This window comes from Heptranchias perlo, chromosome 6 (assembly GCF_035084215.1).
Source record: "Heptranchias perlo isolate sHepPer1 chromosome 6, sHepPer1.hap1, whole genome shotgun sequence".
Classification (NCBI taxonomy): domain Eukaryota; kingdom Metazoa; phylum Chordata; class Chondrichthyes; order Hexanchiformes; family Hexanchidae; genus Heptranchias; species Heptranchias perlo.
Genome location: NC_090330.1, coordinates 2,321,994 through 2,347,872, shown reverse-complemented (window position 1 = coordinate 2,347,872; position 25,879 = coordinate 2,321,994). Strand labels below are relative to the sequence as shown.

Below are 25,879 nucleotides of genomic sequence, written 5' to 3'. Positions count from 1 at the left end.
TAAATCTTTCACCGCCTCCCCACCTCCTGCCAGAGGTCCATTGTCCTGCTTTGCTTGAGGTCCCTTAAAAGGTTTGTGCCTTGTGGAGGCTCGAATTGCTGCATGTTTGGTGCGAAGGAATGATTTTAATTTCAGTAAAGGTGCTGCTTAAGAACTCAACGCCACCAAGCGAAGGGTCGAGCTGGTCTCCCGGTGAAGTCCGACCGAGCCACGCTACTTTTCTTATACAGGCGTGGGAAAGGACGCAGGCACGGGCGGCTCTGTAACCCACCCCCACCTCTATAAACGCTGCCCTCCTGCTCAGTGTCCTGTGCACAAAGGGGCCCGTTGGCCAACGTAACCGGACCGTGTTAAATCACAGGGAATTAGTGATGGATTAGGCACCGGGCCCACTCGATTCCACCCTCTGTGCGCAAAAGTAAAGTTTCTTTTCATTAAACTTTCGTTGGATTATATCGAGTTTAGTAAAAAAAATTGTCTTTAGATTTTCACACTGAGGGGAATTTACTCTCCACTTTGAAAGATTAACTCACTCTTTACCCAGTTTCACGGGTACAGTGGTGCAGTGGTTATGTTCCTGGACTAGTAATCCAGAGGTTTGGGCTAGTAATCCAGAGGTTTGGGCTAGTAATTCTAAGGTTTGGGCTAGTAATCTACAGGTTTGGTCTCGTAATCCAGAGGTTTGGACTAGTAATCCAGAGGTTTGGACTAGAAATCTACAGGTTTGGGCAAGTAATCCAGAGGTTTGGACTAATAATACAGATGTTTGGACTAGTAATTCTGAGGTTTGGACTAGTAATCTACAGGTTTGGGCTAGTAATCCAGAGGTTTGGACTAATAATACAGGTTTGGACTAGTAATCCAGAGGTTTGGACTAATAATCCAGAGGTTTGGACTCGTAATCCGGAGATTTGGACTAGTAATCCAGAAGTTAAAGATAGTATCAAATTGAAAGAAAAAGCATACAATTCCGCAAAGATTAGCGGCAGTTCAGAAGATTGGACAGAATATAAAAAACAGCAAAGAATGACTAAAAGAATAATAAGGAGGGAGAAATTAGAGTACGAGAGAAAGCTAGCTAGAAATATAAAAACAGATAGTAAGAGTTTCTACAGGTATTTAAAGAGGAAAAGAGTAAGTAAAGTGAGTGTTGGTCCTCCAGAGAGTGAGTCTGGGGAATTAATAATGGAGAATAAGGAAATGGCAGATGAATTGAACAGATATTTTGTGTCCGTCTTCACTGTAACATGCCATTCCCAAATAACATGCCAGAAATAATTGTAAATCAAGAGGTGAGAGGGAGGAACTTAAAACATTTACAATCACCAGTGAAAGGGTTATGAAAAAATTATTAGAGCTAAAAGCTGACAAGTCCCCAGGTCCTGATGGACTTCATCCTAGGGTCTTAAAAGAAGTGGCTGCAGAGATAGTAGATGCATTGGTATTAATTTTCCAAAATTCCCGAGATTCTGGAAGGGTCCCATCAGATTGGAAAATAGCGAATGTAACTCCTCTATTCAAGAAAGGAGGGAGACAGAAAGCAGGAAACTACAGGCCAATTAGCTTAACATCTGTCATAGGGAAAATGCTAGAATCTATTATTAAGGAGTCTATAGCAGGGCACTTAGAAAATCTCAATGCAATCAGGCACAGTCAACACAGCTTTGTGAAAGGGAAATCGTGTTTGACTAATTTATTAGAGTTCTTTGAGGAAGTAACAAGCAACATGGATAAAGGGGATCCTGTGGATGTGGTGTACTTGGATTTCCAGAAGGCATTTGACAAGGTGCCACATCAAAGGCTACTACACAAAATAAGAGCTCATGGTGTAGGGGGTAACATATTAGCATGGATAAAGGATTGGTTAGCTAACAGGAAACAGAGAGTAGGCATAAATGGGTCATTTTCACGTTGGCAAGATGTAACGAGTGGAGTGCCACAGGGATCAGTGCTGGGGCCTCAACTATTTACAATCTATATCAATGACTTGGATGAAGGGACCGAATGTATGGTTGCTAAATTTCCTGATGACACAAAGGTAGGTAGGAAAGTAAGTTGTGAAGAGGACATAAGGAGTCTGCAAAGGGATATAGCTAGGTTAAGTGAGTGGGCAAAAATTTGGCAGATGGAGTATAATGTGGGAAAATGTGAACTTGCCCACTTTGGCAGGAGGAATAGAAAAGCAGTATATTATTTAAATGGAGAGAGATTGCAGAACTCTGAGGTACAGAGGGATCTGGGTGTCCTAGTACATGAATCACAAAAAGTTAGTATGCAGGTACAGCAAGTGATTAGGAAGGAAAATGGAATGTTGTCATTTATTGCAAGGGGAATGGAATATAAAAGTAGAGATGTTTTGCTACAGTTGTGCAGGGCATTGGTGAGACCACATCTAGAATACTGTGTGCAGTTTGGGTCTCCTTATTTAAGAAAGGACATAATTGCTTTGGAGGCGGTTCAGAGAAGGTTCACTCGACTGATTCCTGGGATGAGGGGGTTATCTTATGAGGAAAGGTTGGACAAGTTGGGCCTGTATACATTGGAGTTTAGAAAAATGAGAGGTGATCTTATTGAAACATATAAGATCCTGAGGGGGCTTGAAGGGGTAGATGCTGAGAGGATGTTTCCCCTTGTGGGAGAGACTAGAACTAGAGGCCACAGTTTAAAAATAAGGGGTCTCCCATTTAAGATGGAGATGAGGAGAATTTTTTCTCTCAGAGGGTCGTGAGTCTGTGGAACTCCCTTCCCCAGAGAGCGGAGGAGGCAGGGTCATTGAATATTTTTAAGATGTGGAGATGCCGGTGATGGACTGGGGTTGACAATTGTAAACAATTTTACAACACCAAGTTATAGTCCAGCAATTTTATTTTAAATTCACAAGCTTTCGGAGGCTACCTCATCTGAGGAAGGAGGTAGCCTCCGAAAGCTTGTGAATTTAAAATAAAATTGCTGGACGATAACTTGGTGTTGTAAAATTGTTTACGAATATTTTTAAGGCTGAGTTAGATCGATTCCTGATTAACAAGGGAGTCAAAGGTTATAGTAGGTAGACGGGAAAGTAGGGTTGAGGTCACAATCAGATCAGCCATGATCTTATCAAATGATAGAGCAGGCTCGAGGGGCTGAATGGCCTACTCCTGCTCTTAATTTGTATGTTCATAGGTTTGGACTTGTAATTCTGAGGATTGGACTAATAATCCAGAGGTTTGGACTAGTAATCCAGAGGTTTGGACTCGTAATCCAGAGGTTTGGACTAATAATCCAGAGGTTTGGACTAGTAATCCAGAGGTTTGGACGAGTAATCTACAGGTTTGGACTAGTAATCCAGAGGTTTGGACTAGTAATCCAGAGGTTTGGACTAGTAATCCAGAGGTTTGGATTAGTAATTCTGAGAACGTGAGTTCAAAATCCCACCGTGACAGTTTGAGAATTTGAATTCAGTTTTTAAAAATCTAGAAATAAAAATCTGGCCTCAGTAAAAGTGAGCATGAAGCTGTCGGATTGTTGTAAAAAGGAGGAGAGGGGGCCGGGCGGGAGAGAGTGGGGACAGGGTGGGCTCTCTCTATAGCCGAGAGTTGGTTGCCGCGTTTCCCTACATTACAACAGTGACTGCTCTTCACAAAGTAATTAATTGGCCATAAAGCGCTTTGGGACGTCCTTTACTGTCCTTTATTACACAAACGGGGGAGAAATGCTGTTTGGTTATCAGTCAAGAACCATCCAATCGGGCCACAAAGAGACTGTTTGTTTTCCAATCGGGAGTGGGAAGTCATGTGAAGAAACCTCCAGGAATACATCTGACCACAGTTGGGAACTCTTCCAGCACTGGGCATCTCAGGGTGGATTTTGTGCTTTAGTCTCTGGGACTTGAACCCAGGACTTTCTGACTCAGAGGTGAGAGTGCTGCCCACTGAACCACAGCTGACACCTCGTTTTGAGCACTTTGACAAAGAAGATAATGAAAAGAAACACACAATTTGACTGCCCCTACAGTTTTTCTCCCCGGGTTATTGCTCACAGCACTGTCCAGGAGATTAAACTTAAATTCCTGGAGACTCCAGGACAATCCTGGAGGGTTGGCAACCCCCTAAGGGGGAGGAGTGTCAGTGGAAATCCTTTCCCCAGTGAGGGCAGGAGATGCAGGAACATATCTGGTCAAGAGTGCCCATTAAAAACAATTTTCTCTCCAACTTGTTCCATTTGCACCTTTCACACAAAGCCCTTTGTCTTTAAGCTGCTGCTATTGTTTCCAGATGAGGGGACTATTGTAGTTTACTGCACACATTGCACTGGTTTGTGGTCTGTGGACTTCCTCCTCCAGCCTCCCAGCTCTCGGTCAACAACCAGCCCAGATTTAGATTCCTGAAAAATGACGAGAGGTTTGAGGGCTGGAGGGAGCAGAGTCTCGAGCAACAAGAGACAAGCTGGGATTCAGGAACTTAGATAGATTTTCATAACACTCCGTCTCGTGCTAAACAAACTGCAGGTACCCTGAAAGAGGCTTAACTTGGAGATCTCGTTAGGAAACGCTGAGTGCTTGAGTTTAAACATCATCACCTCTTCCCCATCTGTCTTCGATAAGTTTTGGGCTAATTTTACTGCAAATCAACTCCAGGTATGTTAGCGCTGGGGAGATGACAATCACTGTCCCGTCAAACACTCCCAGGGCAGGTACAGCACGGGTTAGGTACAGAGTAAAGCTCCCTCTACACTGTCCCGTCAAACACTCCCAGGGCAGGTACAGCACGGGTTAGATACAGAGTAAAGCTCCCTCTACACTGTCCCATCAAACACTCCCAGGGCAGGTACAGCACGGGTTAGATACAGAGTAAAGCTCCCTCTACACTGTCCCATCAAACACTCCCGGGGCAGGTACAGCACGGGTTAGATACAGAGTAAAGCTCCCTCTACACTGTCCCGTCAAACACTCCCAGGGCAGGTACAGCACGGGTTAGATACAGAGTAAAGCTCCCTCTACACTGTCCCATCAAGCACTCCCGGGGCAGGTACAGCACGGGTTAGATACAGAGTAAAGCTCCCTCTACACTGTCCCATCAAACACTCCCAGGGCAGGTACAGCACGGGTTAGATACAGAGTAAAGCTCCCTCTACACTGTCCCATCAAACACTCCCGGGGCAGGTACAGCACGGGTTAGATACAGAGTAAAACTCCCTCTACACTGTCCCGTCAAACACTCCCGGGGCAGGTACAGCACGGGTTAGATACAGAGTAAAGCTCCCTCTCTCGTGCTCAATGCAGCATTCATATATTACCCTGTAAGTGGTGATCTGTCCCACCAATGCTGAGACTATTTTTGTTGCCGAGTTTTTTTTTTAAAACTCGTTTTGATTCAGAGTCTCAGATCTCCCCTGTCCTAACATCTCCATGTGACTTGGGGTCAATTTTTGTTTGATAATCGCTCCTGTGAAGCGCCTTGGGACATTTTACTACGTTGAAGGTGCTGTATAAATGCAAGTTGTTGTTGTTGCTGGAATGGTTTGGGCAAATGGAGAGCCCCCGTCCAGCCCCAAACACAGTTACCATTAAATTCCTCAATGGGGTTGTGCCCCAAATTACAGTCCCTCACTGAAATTAAGGCTGACTTGCATCCCGGATTCAGCTACTTCTGGACTCATATCTCATTGTTTTATTAGGACTAGAACATAAGAACAGGAGGAGGCCATTCAGCCCCTCAAGCCTATTCCGTCATTCAATGAGATCATGACTAATCTGTATCTTAACTCCATTTACCCGCCTCGGTTCCGTAACCCTTAATCCCCTTACCCAACAAAAATCGATCAATCTCAGTTGTGAAATTTTCAATTGACCCCCAGCCTCAACATTGAATGAAAACAATCTTTGTTGAGAGCCGAATGAATATGTGGATCGGGTGGAAAAGTGGAGTTGAGGTCGAAGATCAGCCATGATCTGATTGAATGGCGGAGCAGGCTCGAGGGGAACGTATGGCCTACTCCTGCTCCTATTTCTTATGCTCTTATGTTCTAATAGTTTTGTCATTGACTGGCCAATTAAACTGGAGTCTTTCCATTGAATCATACAGTCTTACAGTACAGAAGGAGGCCATTTGGCCCATCGTGCCCGTGCCGGCTCTTTGAAAGAGCTGTCCAATTAGTCTCACTCCCCTTGCTCTTTTCCCATAGCCCTGCAAATTTTTATCCAATTCCCTGTTGAAAGTTATTATTCAATCTGCTTCCAACGCCCTTTCAGGCAGTGAATTCCAGATCAGAACAACTTGCTGTGTAAAAAAAAAATTCTCCTAATTGTTTCCCCCTGGTTCTTTTACCAATTAACTTGCATCTGTGTCCTCTGGTTACCGACCCTCCTGCCAGTGGAAACAGTTTCTCCCTATCTACTCGCTCAAAACCCCTCATAATCTTGAACACCTCTATCAAATCTCCCGTTAAGCTTCTCTGTTCTAAGGAGAACGATCCCAGCTTCTCCAGTCGTTCCACGTAACTGATGCCCCTCATCCCTGGTACCATTCTGGTAAATCTTCTCTGCGTCCTCTCGAAGATTCAAAGCTGCAATAATTTGCATTGTCAGCAGTTTCATTAACTTGGCCTCTCCTTGGTGTCGCTAATTATCTCTTCAGCACAGCAGTGTGACCACAAGGTGGCGATGACGCCTCATTAAATCACTCAGAGGAGCTGCTGTTGCGTTAAAGGCTCAGCTCATTTATTTGCATAATTGAGAAGATCGCGAGGTGACATGAGGAAATATCTTTTTTACGCAGCGAGTTGTTATAATCTGGAATAAGCTGCCTAAAAGGGCGGTGGAAACAGATTCAAAAGGGAATTGGATAAGTACTTGAAGGGAAAAATTTGCAGGGCTATGGGGAAAAAGCGGGGAGTTGGGTCCAATTGGATCGCTCTTTCAAAAAAAGCCGGCACAGGCACGATGGGCCGAACGGCCTCCTTCTGCCCTGTATCACATGATACTATGATCGGGTCCCACAGTGCAGGTCACGATCAGGGTTGGAAAGAGCGGGAGAGATGTGGGACAGTGATCACTGCCCGTCGCTGGGTCACAATCCTGGAACTCCCTCCCTAACAGCACTGTGGGAGAACCTTCACCACACGGACTGCAGCAGTTCAAGAAGGCGGCTCACCACCACCTTCTCAAGGGGGCAACTAGGGGATGGGCAATAAATGCCGGCCCTGCAGCTCATCTCTGAGATCAATTACCGCACCTCGAGAACTGTATCCAATTCTGGTCACTAAGACACAAGGGAGATATTCAACACTGGAGGCAGCGCGGAGAAGAGCTGGTCAGTGGTCTCAGAGGTCTGGAAAGGAGGCGTCTGAGAGGGGATCTTATAGAGGGATAGAAGACAGTAAAGGGAATGGAAAAGGTAAATCCAGAAAATTACTTCAAACTAAACTATTGCAGGAGCACCAATCGGCACAGAGTCAAACTGGCACAGGGTCAAAGAATCACAGGGTCCAAACTGGCACAGGGTCAAAGTGGCACAGGGTCAAAGTGGCACAGGGTCAAAGTGGCAAATGGCCAAACTATCACAGGGTCAAACTTAGGTCTGGTATCAGGAGGCTCTTCACATTGAGAGTGATTCTGGGCAGCTGAAAGTCCTGGAATTGTTTTAGCAACAAGTTGGCTGCAGTGATGCTCCAGCCTGTGAGTGACCCTGTGTATGTAACACGCTCCAGCCTGTGTATAGTACGCTCCAGCCTGTGTATAGTACGCTCCAGCCTGTAAATAACACACTTCAGGCTGTGTGTGACCCTATGTATATAACATGCTCCAGCCTGTATATAAAATGCTCCAGCATGTGTGTGACCCTGTGTATTTAACACATTCCAGCCTGTATATAACGTGCTCCGGCCTGTATATTTAACACGCTCCGGCCTATATATTTAACACACTCTGGCCTGTGTATATAACACGCTCTGGCCTGTGTATATAACATGCTCTGGCCTGTGTACATATGACACTCTGGCCTGTGCATATAACACGTTCTGGCCTGTGTATATAACATGCTCTGGCCTGTGTATTTAACACGCTCCGGCCTGTGTATTTAACACGCTCCGGCCTGTGTATTTAACACGCTCCGGCCTGTGTATTTAACACGCTCCGGCCTATGTAGGTAACACACAGGACATTGCTGCAGGAGTTCCTCAGGGCAGTGTCCTAGGCCCAACCATCTTCAGCTACTTCATCAATGACCTTCCCTCCATCATAAGGTCAGAAATGGGGATGTTCGCTGATGATTGCACAGTGTTCAGTTCCATTCGCAACCCCCCAGATAATGAAGCAGTCCGAGCCTGCATGCAGTAAGACCTGGACAACATCCAGGCTTGGGCTCATAAGTGGCAAGTAACATTCGTGCCAGACAAGTGCCAGGCAATGACCATCTCCAACAAGAGAGAGTCTAACCACCTCCCCTTGACATTCAACGGCATTACCATCGCCGAATCCCCCACCATCAACATTCCTGGGGGTCACCATTGACCAGAAACTTAACTGGACCAGCCATATAAATACTGTGGCGACAAGAGCAGGTCAGAGGCTGGGTATTCTGCGGGGAGTGACTCACCTCCTGACTCCCCAAAGCCTTTCCACCATCTACAAGGCACAAGTCAGGAGTGTGATGGAATACTCTCCACTTGCTTGGATGAGTGCAGCTCCAACAACACTCAAGAAGCTCGACACCATCCAGGACAAAGCAGCCCGCTTGATTGGTACCCCACCCACCACCCTAAACATTCACTCCCTTCACCACCAGCGCACTGTGGCTGCAGTGTGTACCATCCACAGGATGCACTGCAGCAACTCGCCAAGGCTTCTTCGACAGCACCTCCCAAACCCGCGACCTCTACCACCTAGAAGGACAAGGGCAGCAGGCACATGGGAACAACACCACCTGAACGTTCCCCTCCAAGTCACACACCATCCCGACTTGGAAATATATCGGCCGTTCCTTCATCGTCGCTGGGTCAAAATCCTGGAACTCCCTTCCTAACAGCACTGTGGGAGAACCTTCACCACACGGACTGCAGCGGTTCAAGAAGGCGGCTCACCACCACCTTCTCAAGGGCAATTAGGGATGGGCAATAAATGCTGGCCTCGCCAGCGACGCCCACATCCCAAGAATGAATAAAAAAAACACAACGTCCTGTGTATTTAACGTGCTCCAGACTGTGTATATAACACATTCTGGCCTGTGTATAGAATGCGCTCCGGCCTGCGTATTTCACACGCCCCGGCCTGCGTATTTAACACGCCCCGGCCTGCGTATTTAACACGCCCCGCCCTGTGTGCCTCGTGTCGTTACAGGAATCGAACGGTCAGGTGATCGAGTTTGGCCACGATTCGGCCAAAACCTTTATTTCTGTTTCTTTCTCCTTCGACCTGCTGAGAATTTCCAGCATTTCCTGTTTTTATTTCCGATTCCCAGTGTGTTATTTTGGGTCAGGTGATCAGTCACGTGAACTGAACCCCAAAATCTCACCCTGACCCCCGACCCCCACCACCCGGATCACGTGACCCTGGAGAGGGACTCAAATAATTGGCTGATTTCCGGGCCCGCGTCAGGTGACCGGAAATTCCGATAAAGGGGCTTGTGCGCAAGCGTGAGGGGAAATGGCGGCCGTGGCGTAGGAAGTGAGGTAGGAATCCAGGCGGGCCGGCGGGTGATTGACAGGTCGGGCCGGAAGTGAGGTTTAATCCAGGCGGGCCGGTTGGTGATTGACGGCTCCGGGCGGAAGTGAGGTAGTTGGTTGCTAGGCCCGGTCAGGTGATGCTGTAAATACGAGGCCGCGGCCTGCGCTGCTCCCGCTTCAGACATGGGCTGTTGTTACAGCAGCGAGGGCGACACCAGTGAGCAGGTGAGTGCGGGGAACGGGTGGAGCGAGGGGCCCGGCCCGGGGGCGTCCCTGGGGGCTAGGGGTCAGATCCGACTGTCCGGGCGAGGCCCCGCGGGTGGGGAGGGTCCGGCCTTCGGGCTCAGCCTGTCATTCATTTAATGTTTTTGTTAATTGTCCCGGATCCCAACTCGGATTCTGCAAATAAAATGTTTAAATTCCACATCAATAAACTACATTTACCCCATTGGGGGTGGGGCAGGGTGACCCCTGAACTGGGAGAGGGGGGGGAGGATGTCGGGTGACCCCTGAACTGGGAGAGGGGGGTGGGGGGAGGATGTAGGGTGACCCCTGAACTGGGAGAGGGGGGGGAGGATGTAGGGTGACCCCTGAACTGGGAGAGGGGGGTGGGGGGGAGGATGTAGGGTGACCCCTGAACTGGAGTTTCTTTTATTCGTTCATGGGATGTGGGCGTCGCTGGCGAGGCCGGCATTTATTGCCCATCCCTAATTGCCCCTTGAGAAGGTGGTGGTGAGCCGCCTTCTTGAACCACTGCAGTCCGTGTGGTGAAGGTTCTCCCACAGTGCTGTTAGGAAGGGAGTTCCAGGATTTTGACCCAGCGACGATGAAGGAACGGCGATATATTTCCAAGTCGGGATGGTGAGAGACTTGGAGGGGAACGTGCAGGTGATGTTGTTTCCATGTGACTGCTGCCCTTGTCCTTCTAGGTGGTAGAGGTCGCGGATTTGGGAGGTGCTGCCGAAGAAGCCTTGGGAGTTGCTGCAGTGCATCCTGTGGATGGTACACACTGCAGCCACAGTGCGCCGGTGGTGAAGGGAGTGAATGTTTAGGGTGGTGGATGGGGTGCCAATCAAGTGGGCTGCTTTGTCCTGGATGGTGTTGAGCTTCTTGAGTGTTGTTGGAGCTGCACTCATCCAGGCAAGTGGAGGGTATTCCATCACACTCCTGACTTGTGCCTTGTTGATGGTGGAAAGGCTTTGGGGAGTCAGGAGGTGAGTCACTCGCCACAGAATACCCAGCCTCTGACCTGCTCTTGTAGCCACAGTATTTATATGGCTGGTCCAGTTAGGTTTCTGGTCAATGGTGACCCCCAGGATGTTGATGGTGGGGGATTCGGCGATGGTAATGCCATTGAATGTCAAGGGGAGGTGGTTAGACTCTCTCTTGTTGGAGATGGTCATTGCCTGGCACTTGTCTGGCATGAATGTTACGTTTTTTTATTCGTTCATGGGTGGTGAGCCGCCGCCTTGAAAACTGAGTGGCTTGCCCGGCCATTTCAGAGGGCGATTAAGAATCAACCACATTGCTGTGGGTCTGGAGTCACATATAGGCCAGACCGGGTAAGGACGGCAGGTTTCCTTCCATAAAGGACATTAGTGAACCAGATGGGTTTTTAATGACAATACGGTAGTTTCATGGCCACCATTACTGATACTAGTTTTATTTTTTTCCAGATTTTATTTAATTAATTGAATTTATATTCCCCAGCTGCCGTGGCGGGATTTGAACTCATGACTCTGGATTATTAGTCCAGGCCTCTGGATTACTAGTCCAGTAACATAACCACTGTGCTACTGTACCCATTACTTGCCACTTATCAGCCCAAGCCTGGATGTTGTCCAGGTCTTGCTGCATGCTGGCACGGACTGCTTCATTATCTAAGGGGTTGTGAATGGAACTGAGCACTGTGCAATCATCAGCGAACATCCCCATTTCTGACCTTATGGAGGGAAGGTCATTGATGAAGCAGCTGACGATGGTTGGGCCAAGGACACTGCCCTGAGGAACTCCTGCAGCAATGTCCTGGGGCTGAGATGATTGGCCTTCAACAACCACTACCATCTTCCTTTGTGCTCGGTATGACTCCAGCCACTGGAGAGTTTTCCCCTGATTCCCATTGACTTCAATTTTACTAGGGCTCCTTGGTGCCACACTTGGTCAAATGCTGCCTTGATGTCAAGGGCAGTCACTCTCATCTCACCTCTGGAATTCAGCTCTTTTGTCCATGTTTGGACCAAGGCTGTAATGAGGTCTGGAGCAGAGTGGTCCTGGCAGAACCCAAACTGAGCATCGGCGAGCAGGTTATTAGTGAGTAAGTGCTGCTTGATAGCACTGTCGATGACACCTTCCATCACTTTGCTGATGATTGAGAGTAGGCTGATGGGGCGGTAATTGGCCGGATTGGATTTGTCCTATTTTTTGTGGACAGGACATACCTGGGCAATTTTCCACTTTGTCGGGTAGATGCCAGTGTTGTAGCTGTACTGGAACAGCTTGGCTAGAGGCGTGGCTAGTTCTGGAGCACAAGGCTTCAGCACTACAGCCGGGATGCTGTCGGGGCCCATAGGCTTTGTTGTATCCAGTGCACTCAGCCATTTCTTGATATCATGTGGAGTGAATCGAATTGGCTGAAGACTGGCTTCTGTGATGGTGGGGATATCGGGAGGAGGCCGAGATGGATCATTCACTCAGCACTTCTGGCTGAAGATGGTTGCAAACGCTTCAGCCTTGTCTTTTGCACTCACGTGCTGGACTCCGCCATCATTGAGGATGGGGATGTTTACAGAGCCTCCTCCTCCCGTTAGTTGTTTAATTGTCCACCACCATTCACGACTGGATGTGGCAGGACTGCAGAGCTTTGATCTGATCTGTTGGTTGTGGAATTGCTTAGCTCTGTCCATAGCATGTTGCTTCTGCTGTTTAGCGTACATGTAGTCCTGAGTTGTAGTTTCACCAGGTTGGCACCTCATTTTTAGGTACACCTGGTGCTGCTCCTGGCATGCTCTTCTACACTCCTCATTTAACCAGGGTTGATCCCCTGGCTTGTTGGTAATGGTAGAGTGAGGAATATGCAGGGCCATGGGGTTACAGATTGTGCTGGAATACAATTCTGCTGCTGCTGATGGCCCACAGCGCCTCATGGATGCCCAGTTTTGAGCTGCTAGATCTGTTCTGAATCTATCCCATTTAGCACGGTGGTAGTGCCACACAACACGTTGGATGGTGTCCTCAGTGCGAAGACGGGACTTCATCTCTACGAGGACTGTGCGGTGGTCACTCCTACCAATAGTGTCATGAACAGATGCATCTGCGACAGGTAGATTGGTGAGGACGAGGTGAAGTAGGTTTTTTCCTCATGTTAGCTCGCTCACCACTTGCCGTAGGCCCAGTCTGGCAGCTATGTCCTTCAGGGCTCGGTCAGTAATGGTGCTACCGAGCCATTCTTGGTGATGGATATTGAAGTCCCCCACCCAGAATGCATTCTGTGCCCTTGCTACCCTCAGTGCTTCCTCCAAGTGGTGCTCAACATGGAGGAGGACTGATTCATCAGCTGAGGGAGGACGGTAGGTGGTAATCAGCAGGAGGTTTCCTTGCCCATGTTTGACCTGAAGCCATGAGATTTCATGGGGTCCAGAGTCAATGTTGAGGACTCCCAGGGCCACTCCCTCCTGACTGTATATCACTGTACCGCCACCTCTGGTGGGTCTGTCCTGCCGGTGGGACAAGACATACCCAGGGATGGTGATGGAAGAGTCTGGGACGTTGGCTGAAAGGTATGATTCTGTGAGTGTGGCTATGTCAGGCTGTTGCTTGACTCGTCTGTGGGACAGCTCTCCCAATTTTGGCGCAAGTCCCCAGATGTTAGTGAGGAGGACTTTGCAGGGTCGACTGGGCTTGGTTTGCCTTTGTCGTGTCCGGTGCCTAGTGGTCCGTCCGGTTTTATTCATCTGACTTTTTTTAGTGAGATTTTACAGCTGAGTGGCTTGCTCGGCCATTTCAGGGGGCTGTTAAGAATCAACCACATTGCTGTGGGTCTGGAGTCACATATAGGCCAGACCGGGTAAGGACGGCAGGTTTCCTTCCCGAAAGGACATTAGTGAACCAGATGGGTTTTTACAACAATCTGGTAGTTTCATGACCCCGTTACTGATAGTTTCTTTTTAATTCCCGATTTTATTTAATTAATTGAATTTAAATTCCCCAGCTCCCCAGTGGCTGGGGGGGGGGCTGCAGGGTGACCCCTGAACTGGGGAGAAGTGAGGGTTAAGTTTACAATTCACTGCAGTGGACTAGGGTAGATGGAGAGAAACTATTTCCTCTGGTGGGGGGAATCCAGAACAAGGGGGTATAACCTTAAAATTAGAGCCAGGCCGTTCAGGGGTGATGTCAGGAACAACAACTTGCATTTATAGAGCGCCTTTAACGTAGTAATATGCCCAAAGGCGTTTCACAGGAGCGATTATCGAACAAAATTTGACTGAACCACATAAGGAGATACTAGGACAGGTGACCAAAGAGGTAGGTTTTAAGAAGCAACTTAAAGGAGGAGAGAGAGAGGCGGAGAGGTTTAGGGAGGGAATTCCAGAGCTTAGGGCCCAGGCAGCTGAAGGCACGGCCGCCAATGGTGGAGCGATTGAAATCGGGGATCGGCAAGAGGCCAGAATTGGAGGAGCGCAGAGATCTCTGAGGGTTGTAGGGCTGGAGGAGGTTACAGAGATGTGGAGGGGACGAGGCCGTGTCGGTCAGTGAGCACAGGGGATGATGCGTGAATGGGACTTGATGCAAGTTAGGATATGGGCAGCAGAGATTTGGATGAGCTGAAGTTTATGGAGGGTGGACAGTGGGAGGCCGGCCAGGAGAGCATTGGAATAGTCGATTCTGGAGGTAACAAAGGCATGGAAGAGGGCTTCAGCAACAGATGAGCTGAGGCAGGGGCGGAGACGGGTGATGTTAGAGGTGGAAGTAGGCGGTCTTGGTGATGGAGCGGATATGGGGTCAGAAGCTCATCTCGGGATCAAATAGGACGCCAAGGTTGTGAACGGTCTGGTTCAGCCTCAGACAGTGGCCGGGGAGAGGGATGGAGTCGGTGGCGAGGGAACGGGGACCGAAGACAATGGTTTTGGTTTTCCCAGTATTTAGTTGGGGGAAATTTTTGCTCATCCAGTACTGGATGTTGTCAAGCAGTGTGACAAATCAGAGGCAGCGGAGGGGTCGAGAGAGATGGTGGAGCTGGGTGCTCACAGATTAACTGAAAATTACAATACATCGAAGCATTTTAGGTTTCAAAAAATGGATCGGCTACAATACATAAATTTATTTTCCTATTATGTGTACCTGTGGAACCTGACGTGTTTTCTGATGATGTCACCGAGGGGCAGCATGTAGATGAGAAATAGGAGGGGGCCAAGGATTGATCCATGGGGGGACTCCAGAGGTGACGGAGCGGGAAGAGAAGACATTGCAGGAGATTCTCTGGCTATGACTGGGCAGGTAAGTATGGAACCAGTCGAGCGCAGTCCCACCCAGCTGGACAATGCTTCTTCACACAAAGGGGAGTGGAAATCTGAAACTCTCTTCCCCCAAAAACTGTTGAGGCTGGGGGGTCAATTGAAAATTTCACAACTGAGATTGATCGATTTTTGTTGGGTAAGGGTTATGGAACCAAGGCGGGTAAATGGAGTTAAGATGCTGTGTTCAGTCGGGTTGTCGTCAGCCAGGTTTGATTGAGTGACTGCTGCTTGCAAGAAGATTTTTTTAAAATTTATATGGAAGGCAGCGATGAATTCTGTGCTGCAGGGATTTAGAAGAACTTGGGAATGGCACTTTTAAAGATCTCACCTCTCCGTCAATTCTGACTCTTGCGCGTCCCCGATTTTCATCGCCCTCTCGTCGGCGGCCGTGCCTTCACCCGCCTCGGCCCGAAGCTCTGAATTCCCTCCCTGACCCTCTCCGCCTCTCTACCTCTTCCTTCAAGACGCTCCTTAAAACCTACCTCTTTGACCAAGCTTTTGGTCACCTGCCCTAATATCTCCTTATGTAGCTCGGTGTCAAATTTAGTTTGATAATCGCTCCTGTGAAGGGTCCTGGGACGTTTTACTATGTCGTCAGTCGTGGCTCAGTGGAATCACTCTCGTTTCTGAGAAACAGGAACTCTTCAGTACTTTGATTATTGTACAGCAGTTTCACTTATGCCAGGGAGTATGGGTAAACTCCGCCTCCATTCGTACAGTGCTGTCTCTCCGACGTCAGTGGGAGCACCTGATCACGCCGGTCTGCATCGGGCCGTGTGGAATCTTGACTGTACAGGGTACACTCACGATGCTGTCCCATTGCCTCTCTCGCCTTGCTGTGAAGGGACCTCCAGTCTGTTACAAGACAGCGGCAGCATTGCAGCAACTGTCGAGTCTCGATCTGACCCTGTGATGCAGCGGTGAGAAACCCCCTCCCTCGGGGCAGGGCTGGCTGGTTTGACAGGCCTGTTCTGGATGCTGTTAGCTTTTTGTCGATGTACAAGATTGTTACGGTTATAGAAATAGTTAACTCGGAATGTTACTTTAAATTGGAGGAGTAGGATAAGGGGACGCAGGTTCAAACTAGTAAAAGGTAACTCCAGCCGGGAAATCTGTTTTTCACAAAGGGATCAACACTTTGAATGAATTCCGTAGAATGTGCAGCAGAGAAACTGTTTCCCTGGGGTAACATAGTGAAGTGGCTCTTCAAACTGTGCGAGCCTAAACAGTGAGTACTGGCAGATATGTGACCACCTGCAAGGGGAAGGGGTGGTGGGCAGGGGGAGGAACCATTGCAGAGCCCGACCCTGTCCACACATGCACTTACCCGCAGGGGTCACTGGATGGTGACCTGGAGCAGGAACCCTGGCCGATTTCCTCCCTCCAACCATGGGCACTTGCACAGAAACAGGCCATTCGGCCCAACTGGTGCATGCCGGTGTTTTTCTTCCACATCAGCCTCCCCCCTCCCCTGCATCTAACTCTTATCAGGATATCCTTTCTCCCCCATGTATTTATCGAGCATCCCCTTAAATGTATCTACACTATTCGCCTCAACTACTCCTTGTGGGAGTGAGTTCCACATTCTCACCACTCTCTGGGTAAAGAAGTTGCTCCTGAATTCCCTATTGGATTTATTGGTGACTATCTTATATTTATGGCCCCTAGTTCTGGTCTCCCCCACAAGTGGAAACATCTTATCCACATCTACCCCTTCATAATTTTCAAGATCTCTATCAGGTCGCCCCCTCAATCTAGAGAAAATTCCGGGTCACAGTGATAGGGGTGGAAAACCGTTCGTAACAATTGGATGCTGCAACTGGGGAGAATGGGGCTGTCAGTTATTCTGGGTGAGATGGGCTGAATGGCCTTACTCGGCTGTAAATAGTGCCCACGATATGTAGACCATAACCTGGATAAGCCGAGGCTCGGAGGTGGCTGGACGCTGGGTAAACAAGCTCGTTGTGTCTGTTCCCTGAGCTGCTGTGTACAGAATCTGATCTCACTCTTGATATGTTAGTTATTCAGAACAATTTGAGACCTGTTAATGTACATAGCAGCTGACCCCAAAACAAGGGCTTCAGGAGTGAAAACACTTTTTTTCCCCCTTTTTTTGGAAAACTTAAGCAGGAGGAATCTTAGCCTCTTACTGAAAGAAAAAAGGACTTGCATTTATATAGCACCTTTCACAACCTCCAGACATCCCAAAGTGCTTTACAGCCAATGAAGTACTTTTTGAAGTGTAGTCACTGTTGTAATGTAGGGATCATGGCAGCCAGTTTGCGCACAGCAAGATCCCACAAACAGCAATGAGATAATGACCAGGTAATCTGTTTTTAGGCGTTGGTTGAGGGATAAATATTGGCCAGGACACCGGGGAGAACTTCCCTGCTCTTCTTCAAAATAGTGGCCATGGAATCTTTTACATCCATCTGAGAGGGCAGACGGGGCCTCGGTTTGACATCTCATCCGAAAGACGGCACCTCCGACTGTGCAGCGCTCCCTCAGTACTGCACTGGGAGTGTCGGCCTGGATTATGTGCTCAAGTTTCTGGAGTGGGACTTGAACCCACGACCTTCTGATTCCGAGTCGAGCTCTGTGTTACCACTGAGCCGTGGCCGACACGATTAAGTCGAAGGCCCACAGTACAGGAACCACCAAGTTTGGAAATGAGCACTAATGAAGGTTCAGTAAATCTATCATTGGGGATGAAGTGATGCCAAGCTTGGTTTTAGGTAGATTGTCAGGGAAGGGAAGGTGAGGAGTTCCACAGGTTTTGAAGTTCTGGGAGTAGGAGACCGTGTGAGTAAACCCTGATTCGGAGTAGGAAATGGGAGTATTTGGGGCATGAGAGGAGTGCGGTAGATTGAGAGGAGCAGTGACTGTTGTCAGTTGAGGGAAGGATTATTCACACTTTTAGACTGCTTGGTTAGTTTTTTCATTTTCCTCCTAAACTGGGAGTATCCTTGAACTGAATTGCACTTGGTTTGTTTCCAGTGTTGTTCCCTCTGCTCCTTGCTGGGTGCGATTCCACAGAGGTCACTCACTCAAGTCCCACTCCAGATATTTGAGCACACAATCTATGCTGACACTCTAGTGCAGTACTGAGGGAGTGCTGCACTGTCGTAGGTGCCCTCTTTCAGATGAGACGTTAAACCGAGGCCCCGTCTGCCCCCTCAGGTGGATGTAAAAGATCCCACTGGCACTATTTCTAAGAAGAGCAGGGGAGTTCTCCCTAGTGTCCTGGGGCCAATATTTATCCCTCAACCAACATCATTAAAACAGATTATCTGGCCACTTTCTCATTGCTGTTTGTGGGATCTTGCTGTGTGCAAATTGACTGCCGCATTTCCTGCATTACAACATTGTCTACACTTCATAAGTATTTCATTGGCTGTAAAGCACTTTGGGACGTCCTGAGGTCGTGAAAGCTGCTTTGTAAATGCAAGTTCTTTTATTTATGAGCTACACACTTTAGCTGTATTGGTGTTAAAATGTACAAGCGATTGATCTAAATCTCCTTGTCTGCAGCTCCTCTATTCTACTCTCCTCATGTTTTCATGTCCTTATTAAAGTTGACAAGCTCACGTTCGGTTCTGGTGCTCAGGTCAGTGCAGATTAACTGGGGTCCCAGTGCTGACACTTTGGCTTCCTCCTGTTCTGACAACGAGTCAAGTCTTTTAGCCCCTCGAGCCTGTTCCACCGTTCAGTTCGATCCTGGCTGATCTGTACCTCATCTCCATTTACCCGCCTTTGCTCCCTATCCCTCGATACCCAACAAAAATCCATCACTCTCAGTCTTGAAAGCTCCAATTGACCCCCAGCATCCACAGCCTTTTTGGGGGGGGGGGCGGGGGAGGGGTTGGGGGAGAGAGCTCCAGATTTTCCCTTTGTGAGGAAGTGCTTCCTGACATCACCCTTGAACGGCCTGGCTCTAATTTTAAGGTTCTGCCCCCTTGTTCTGGACTCCCCCCACCAGAGGAAATAGTTTCTCTCTATCCACCCTATCAAATCCTTCAATCATCTTAAACACCTCGATTAGATCACCCCTTAATCTTCTAAACTCCGAGGGAATACGAGCCTGGTCTATGCAACCTGTCCTCATAATTTAACCCTCTAAGCCCCAGAAAGATTATTGTTTGGGTGAGGTGTTGAGAATGGGGTCTTTGAAATGCAGTTGATGGCTTTAGACAGGAGAGAAGATTGAGGGGGGAGAAGGAAAGAGGGTGAGGAGACTGGAGTCAACAGACATCTTAACAGGGGGTGAGGGTGTTGAGACACTAACGGTGGCTTCTGATTAAATGTGTTTGTAAACAGCTCTGTCTGTGTGTGGTTAATGTGATGTCAAGTGTAAACTATCCCTTACTCTTTTTTTTCTCCCCTGTCGTCAGGAGCGAGAGGAAGGGAAACCCCTGTTAATCCCGGTCAGCAACCCCTCCAATAAATCATCGGGAGGCTCTGACCCCACCTACTCCAGTATTCCTTCATCCCGGTTCCCTGATGAACAAGCTCTCCTGAACACCATCCTCACCAAGACAGCACAGTGAGTATCCCCCCACCCCCTGAGAGAGTGCAGTCCCTCACCCCCCAGAGAGAGAGAGAGAGAGAGAGAGAGATCTTGCCCCCCACCCCAAGAAAGAGTGCAGCATCTTATTACCACCACCACCCCCCCCCCCCCCCCAGAGAGCGAGATATCTCGCGCCCCGCCCCCCCTCCCAGATTTGATGTGTGGAACAGCCAATTGGCCAAGGATCTACAGAGCTGTCAGCCAGTTGTAAGAACATAAGAGATCGGAGCAGGAGTCGGCCGTCCCGTCCCTCGAACCTGCTCCGCCATTCAATCAGATCGTGGCTGATCTTCTACTTTAACTCCACTTCCCTGCACCATCCACATATCCCTTGATGCCTTTAATATCTAGAAATCTATTGATCTCTATTTTGAATGTACTCAATGACTGAGCCTCCACAGCCCTCCAGGGTAGAGCATTCCAAAGATTCACCACCCTCTTGGTGTTCTCTCTCTCTCCCTCTCGTCCCCCACCCCCCATCGCCTGTTGTCATCTGATACCCTGCCCTGGTACCCAGTGTGACTGTGACAGGTGCTGGCCTGATGTACTGACCGCTCTGGTATTTCTTGCACACAGTGCCGTGTCTAAGCAAACTCAGCTGAATATCGTGCTTTGGAAAGTCTCTTTGTAAGTAGTGTGTGTGTGTGTGAGAGAGAGTGTGAGCCACTGCACTGAGAGTTTGTGCAGGGCAGGGGTAGAAATTCACTTTTTATTGGGAGCTAGTTGTAAAATCATGGAGCACAGAAGGAGGCCATTCAGCCCATCGTATCTGTGCTGGCCCTCAAAGAGCTATCCAATTAGTCCCACTCCCCTGCTCTGTCCCCTTGGCCCTGTACATTATTTCCTACATTACAACATTATAATGTTCCCTGAATTACAACAGTGATTACACTTCCAAAGTACTTCATTGGCTGTAAAGCGTTTTGGGACGTCCTGAGGTCGCGAAAGGCACTGTAGAAATGTAGGTTTTTTTCTTGTCTGACAACCTGGTGGGCCGCAAAACTGGAGGTAGTTGCAGCCGTGCATATTCAGTCGTGTTTCCTTACACTATTAACATACTTGTGACAACGAGATTTTCCTATCTCGCACACTCCCGGTGTTTGGATAGGATTCCACCGCCAAGAGGCGGCTGTTCCCGGTGAGTTCAGCCAGTCCGATACCTGTCTGAGAGTGGAGGACGTCACAGTCCAGCCCAATTCTGGCCCCCGCGCGCACCATCTGACAGGAGTCGGGTCGAGTCCGGGGCACTGAGTGATCGGGACTGGAAGCCTATCCTTCTCCTTTCTCCCCCAGTCTGGGGCACTGAGCCTGACTGTAGAGAGCGTCCTTGTCCCAGCTCAGATCGACTCACTCAGTACAGGTGAAGGCTTGAATTTGTCTGTCTGGCTCAGAACTGCATCACATGGGCTGGGGGTGGAGTCTAGGCCATTGGGGCAAAGGCTTTGGCCGTGACCTTGTAGCACAGTTCATAACCGGGGATACTGGTTGATAGTGACTTTAAGAAAGAATTGTTCTCGGGGATGTGGGTGACACTGGTAAGCCAGTACTTATTGCCTGCCCCTGAGGGCATTGAGTCAACAACATAGTGTGGGGACTTGAGTCACATATAGGCCCAGACCGGGTAAGGACGGCAGGTCCCCTCCCTAAAGGACATTAGTGAAACGGTTGGGTTTTTATAACGAGCTTTCAGTATTCCTTTCTCTATTATTGAGTTCAGTTATTCATGGCTGGATTTGAACTCTTGACCTCTGGGTTACTGGTGCAGTGCCAGAACCACTAGACTCCTGTCCTGCTAAATAAATCACGCTGCAAATTCAATGTGTGTTCCTCGGGTTTTGGTGATTGGATTCTGCCAATTTCTGTTTGCAGGATCGGTGACCTCGCCCGTAACCCCTGTGCTGGTGTTTTGTCCATCTCTCCTCTCCTTTTCCCCTCGTTGCTAACCTACAAGTACCTCCTCTCCCGGAATCCTCACTCTGCGACGTCGAGACTCGTCCCCGAACTCATTCCTCCCTGGGACCTCAAAAGATCCCTTTTCCAGCTAAACATTTTAAAAACCCCAAGCTTGGCATCAGCCTGCTGTCGTCCTTTCCCCTCCTGGCTGTGTCCTGCTTTATTGGCTCTGCTTCACCCAGGGGGTGGGCGGGAAGCAGTTTTTCAAAAATAATATAACCGGCTCGACTGATGTTTTGGTGACCTGAGGGTGGTGTGAATTTCGACCCCTGGCTTGTGCAATGCTCCTTAATAACCTCACTGCCCATTGCGTGCAAGCACGGGTATCGTGGGAGTGTACCACTGGGTGAGGAGTGTACCACTGGACCAATCTATTGAGGGGGTAGCTTGCACACTATTGTCCACAAACAGAGCACTGGTGTCCCTTTTGTTGTGGGTGATGGGGTTGCAGACGGAACAGCTGAGGGCAATACGTGGCTGAGAATGTCCTGTTCAATCTTAAAGTACAAATCTGGTCATTCACTTTTTTTTGTGTGCTCCGGATCTCCCACTCCTTTGGGGGTAATACTTTTATTTTCTCAGCTGATCAATTTGAGGGCTAAGAACATATGAAATAGGAGTAGGCCATACGGCCCCTCGAGCCTGCTCCGCCATTCGATAAAGTCATGGCTGATCTTCGACCTCAACTCCACTTTTCCACCCGATCCCCATATCCCTTGATTCCCATAGTGTCTAAAATCTATCGATCTCAGCCTTGAATATATTCAATGACTCAGCATCCACAGCCTCCTGGGGTAGAGAATTCCAAAGATTCACAACCCTCTGTGTGAAGAAATTCCTCCTCATCTCAGTCTTTAATGGCCGACCCCTTATCTTGAGACTATGCCCCCGAGTTCTCGACTCTCAGCATCTACCCTGTCAAGCCCTCTAAGAATTTTATACATTTCAATGAGATCACCTCTCATTCTTCCAAACTCCAGAGAAGAAGGGCCCATTTTACTCAATCTCTCCTCATAGGACAACCCTCTCATTCCAGGAATGAATCTAATGAACCTTAATTGCACCCCCTCTAAGGCAAGGAGACCAAAACTGTACACAGTACTCTAGGTGTGGTATCACCAGAGCCCTGTATAATTGCAGCAAGACCTCCTCACTCTTATACCCCAACCCTCTTGCAATAAAGGCTAACATACCATTTGCCTTCCTAATTGCTTGCTGTGTGGGCAGTGAACATGTCAGTACGTCTCACTCCTGGTGTCCACCTTGAGGGTAGAGAGAGAGAGTAAATCTCATTCTACACTGTCCCATCAAACACTCCCAGGGCAGGTACAGCACGGGTTAGATACAGAGTAAAGCTCCCTCTACACTGTCCCATCAAACACTCCCAGGGCAGGTACAGCACGGGTTAGATAGAGTAAAGCTCCCTCTACACTGTCCCATCAAAACACTCCCAGGGCAGGTACAGCACGGGTTAGATACAGAGTAAAGCTCCCTCTACACTGTCCCATCAAACACTCCCAGGGCAGGTGCAGAGTAAAGTTGTCGCTGCTCTTCCCAAACACAACTAGCCTCGAGCGCTCAGGTGCACTCATGACATTTCTGTCAGATACTCCGGGGGGGACTGTCGTTTCAGTGTTGAATTGTGCACATTGGATCTTGTTGGGACTGCCCCAGATCTGTTCAACTTCGGACCCTTCAGTGGAGAGCCTTCCAACCTATCAGAGCATCTGGAGAAGGTGCAAAAAAGATTGACTAGGATGATACCCAGAACTGAGAGGTTATAACTGAGGAAAGACTGAACAGGCTGGGGCTCTTTTCTCTCGAAAAGAGAAGGCTGAGGGGTGATTGAGGTCTTCAAAATTATGAAAGGATTTGATAGGGTAGACGTAGAGAAAATGTTTCCACTTGAGGGGGGGGACCAGAACTTGGAGCCATAAATATAAGATGGTCACTAATAAATCCAATAGGGAATTCAGGAGAAACTTTACCTAGAGAGTGGTGAGAATGTGGAACTTGCTACCACAAGGAGTGGTTGAGGCGAATAGTATAGATGCATTTACGGGGAAGCAAAATAAACACGAGGGAGAAAGGAATAGAAGGATATGCTGATAAGGTGTAGAGAGAGGAGTCTCGTGTGGAGCATAAAACACCGGCATTGGGCTGAATGGCCTGTTTCTGTGCTGTACATTCTATATAATTACTGCAATTACCAATTACTCCTGCAGCTTGGATTGGTTTTCCTTTGGGGTCAGAGGGGAAATTGTCCCAGTTCCTTTTCCCCTTAATTGGCTGTAGGTTTTTTTTCTCTTTGCCCCTCCCAGGAGATTGTGAGGAGGGGGGAGTGGGTTGTTGGTGTACACGGGGCTGCAGCATGTAGATGGCGACAGACCAGTTTGGCCTATCCCCTGTCCCTCTTCCTATGTTTCTTGCCTGAATACTACTCTCTGAATCTGTCGTAAACACCTCCCGCTCCCCACCCCACTTCTGTTAACACGGGTGAACACGTACCTGTGAGCCAGCCAGCCAAACAGCACATGCTGACTGACATACACGATGAGCAAGTCCCGAGCTGAGCTGTGCGAGCTCCTGCTACAGTTTACTAATGTGTTCATCCTTCCCTCTCCAGTAATATAATCGATGTCTCGGCCGCAGATTCCCAGGGTATGGAACAGCACGAGTACATGGATAGAGCACGACAGTACAGGTGAGGAATAGGCATTCATCTCTCAACGTCCTGAGGTGCACAGACTGTCGTGGCCAAACGCAGCAGCCATTTTGCACACAGGAAGATCCCACAAACGGCCATGAGGTGAATGACCAGCTAATTTGTTTTTTGGTGTTGGCCGAGAGCGAAATACCATGGAAGTCCCCCTGCTCTTTGAAATAGTGCCGTGGGATCTTTTCCGAAAGATGGCACCTCCCAACAGTGCAGCACTCCCTCAGTACTACACTGGGAGTGTCGGCCTGGATTATGGGCTCCAGTCTCTGGAGTGGAGGTTTGAACCCACGACCTTCTGACCCAGAGGCGAGAGTGCTGCCCGCTGAGTCACAATAGGGGGGAATGCTCCCAGATGGACTGAATCCAGGAAGCACCTCAATCTGATCTACGCTGTGTTACTGCTGTCAGTTGAGGTAGAGGTGCTACGATTGGCCCAAGCGAAGGCTAGAAGAGGGCTGGCACAGGGCCGATGGGCCAAATGGTGGCCTGCTGTGCTGTATGATTCTCCGATGAGCTGGGGTTGTAACCTTGTGCCTTGTTTTCAATAGTACGAGGTTAGCGATGATCAGTGGCTCGACGCAGTGGAAGAGAGTGACCTGCCTCCCTTCGTTGACCAACCAGCCGCACCAGGTGTTAGCCAGCGACCCCGTGCCCTATTCAGATGTTCAGCAGGTACATGGCACTGCCTTCTCGTTGGCACCTACGGTGGGGTCCTTGAGTCTTAACTGTTTAACCCCTTTCTGTTCCCGGCCCAGGAGCTGTCTTATTTCGTAAACAAGCGGAGGACAGAGGTCGCAAAGAAGCCTGTGCCTCTGAGGGGGGAGCAGGGTGGGGGGGGGGGGATGGTAAAGGAGAAGGGGAAATAGGACGGGGGGTGGTAAAGGAGAGGACGGGTGGGCAGCGGGGGGGGGGTGGTGAAGGAGAGAGGGAGTGTGGGGTGACTTGTTCAGTCGGGGGCGTTGAGTGCGGTGGGGGGGATGTTGAGCTTGCTCCCTCTTACTGCTGAAAGTAGTGTCTTGTCTTGTGCGAGGGCTGGTTCTTCGGCTGGCCGTCCCTACCGGTTTTCTTTTTTTTTTTTTTTTTTTTCCCCCCCCCCCCCCCCCATTTTAGACACATCACTGGGGCGGTGTGAAGCTAAAAGTCTGACCCCTTCCCAACAGGTTCAAGAGGTGGGGCTAGGACAAATACCTTGCCACCTCCCTCATGGTTTCCTCGTAGTACCCGGTCAGAGTTGCCATTCTTCATGTTTGACCCTCGACCTGTGTGCTGACGAGCTGTTTGACTGTGGGAGGAATCGTATCTGTGCCCGATCCCTTTGCCCTCACCTGGTACCCGCACGTTCACCGAGGGCTCCTCACCGCAGCCCTGACTGCGATCGGCTGACCGACCGACCAGCGACATGACCTGGGACGTTCTGCTCTGTGCAGTTCAGAGCTACGCTGGGGTTGGTGCATTTAGCCACTTGTAGTTTTAATTTACTCATGAGCT

The 25,879-nt window shown here is 49.0% G+C and overlaps 1 protein-coding gene across 1 annotated transcript in view; it reads left to right on the top strand.

Annotated features, from left to right (window-relative positions):
- Positions 1-9,735: 9,735 nt before the first annotated feature.
- Positions 9,736-25,879, top strand: part of lamtor1 (late endosomal/lysosomal adaptor, MAPK and MTOR activator 1) — a 19,778-nt gene continuing 3,634 nt past the window's right edge. The window contains exons 1-4 of the mRNA XM_067985611.1: positions 9,736-9,864; positions 19,544-19,695; positions 24,299-24,376; positions 24,940-25,063. Coding sequence (XP_067841712.1) covers positions 9,823-9,864; positions 19,544-19,695; positions 24,299-24,376; positions 24,940-25,063 — 396 coding nt within the window. The 5' untranslated portion in view covers positions 9,736-9,822. The remainder of the gene's footprint in view (positions 9,865-19,543; positions 19,696-24,298; positions 24,377-24,939; positions 25,064-25,879) is intronic.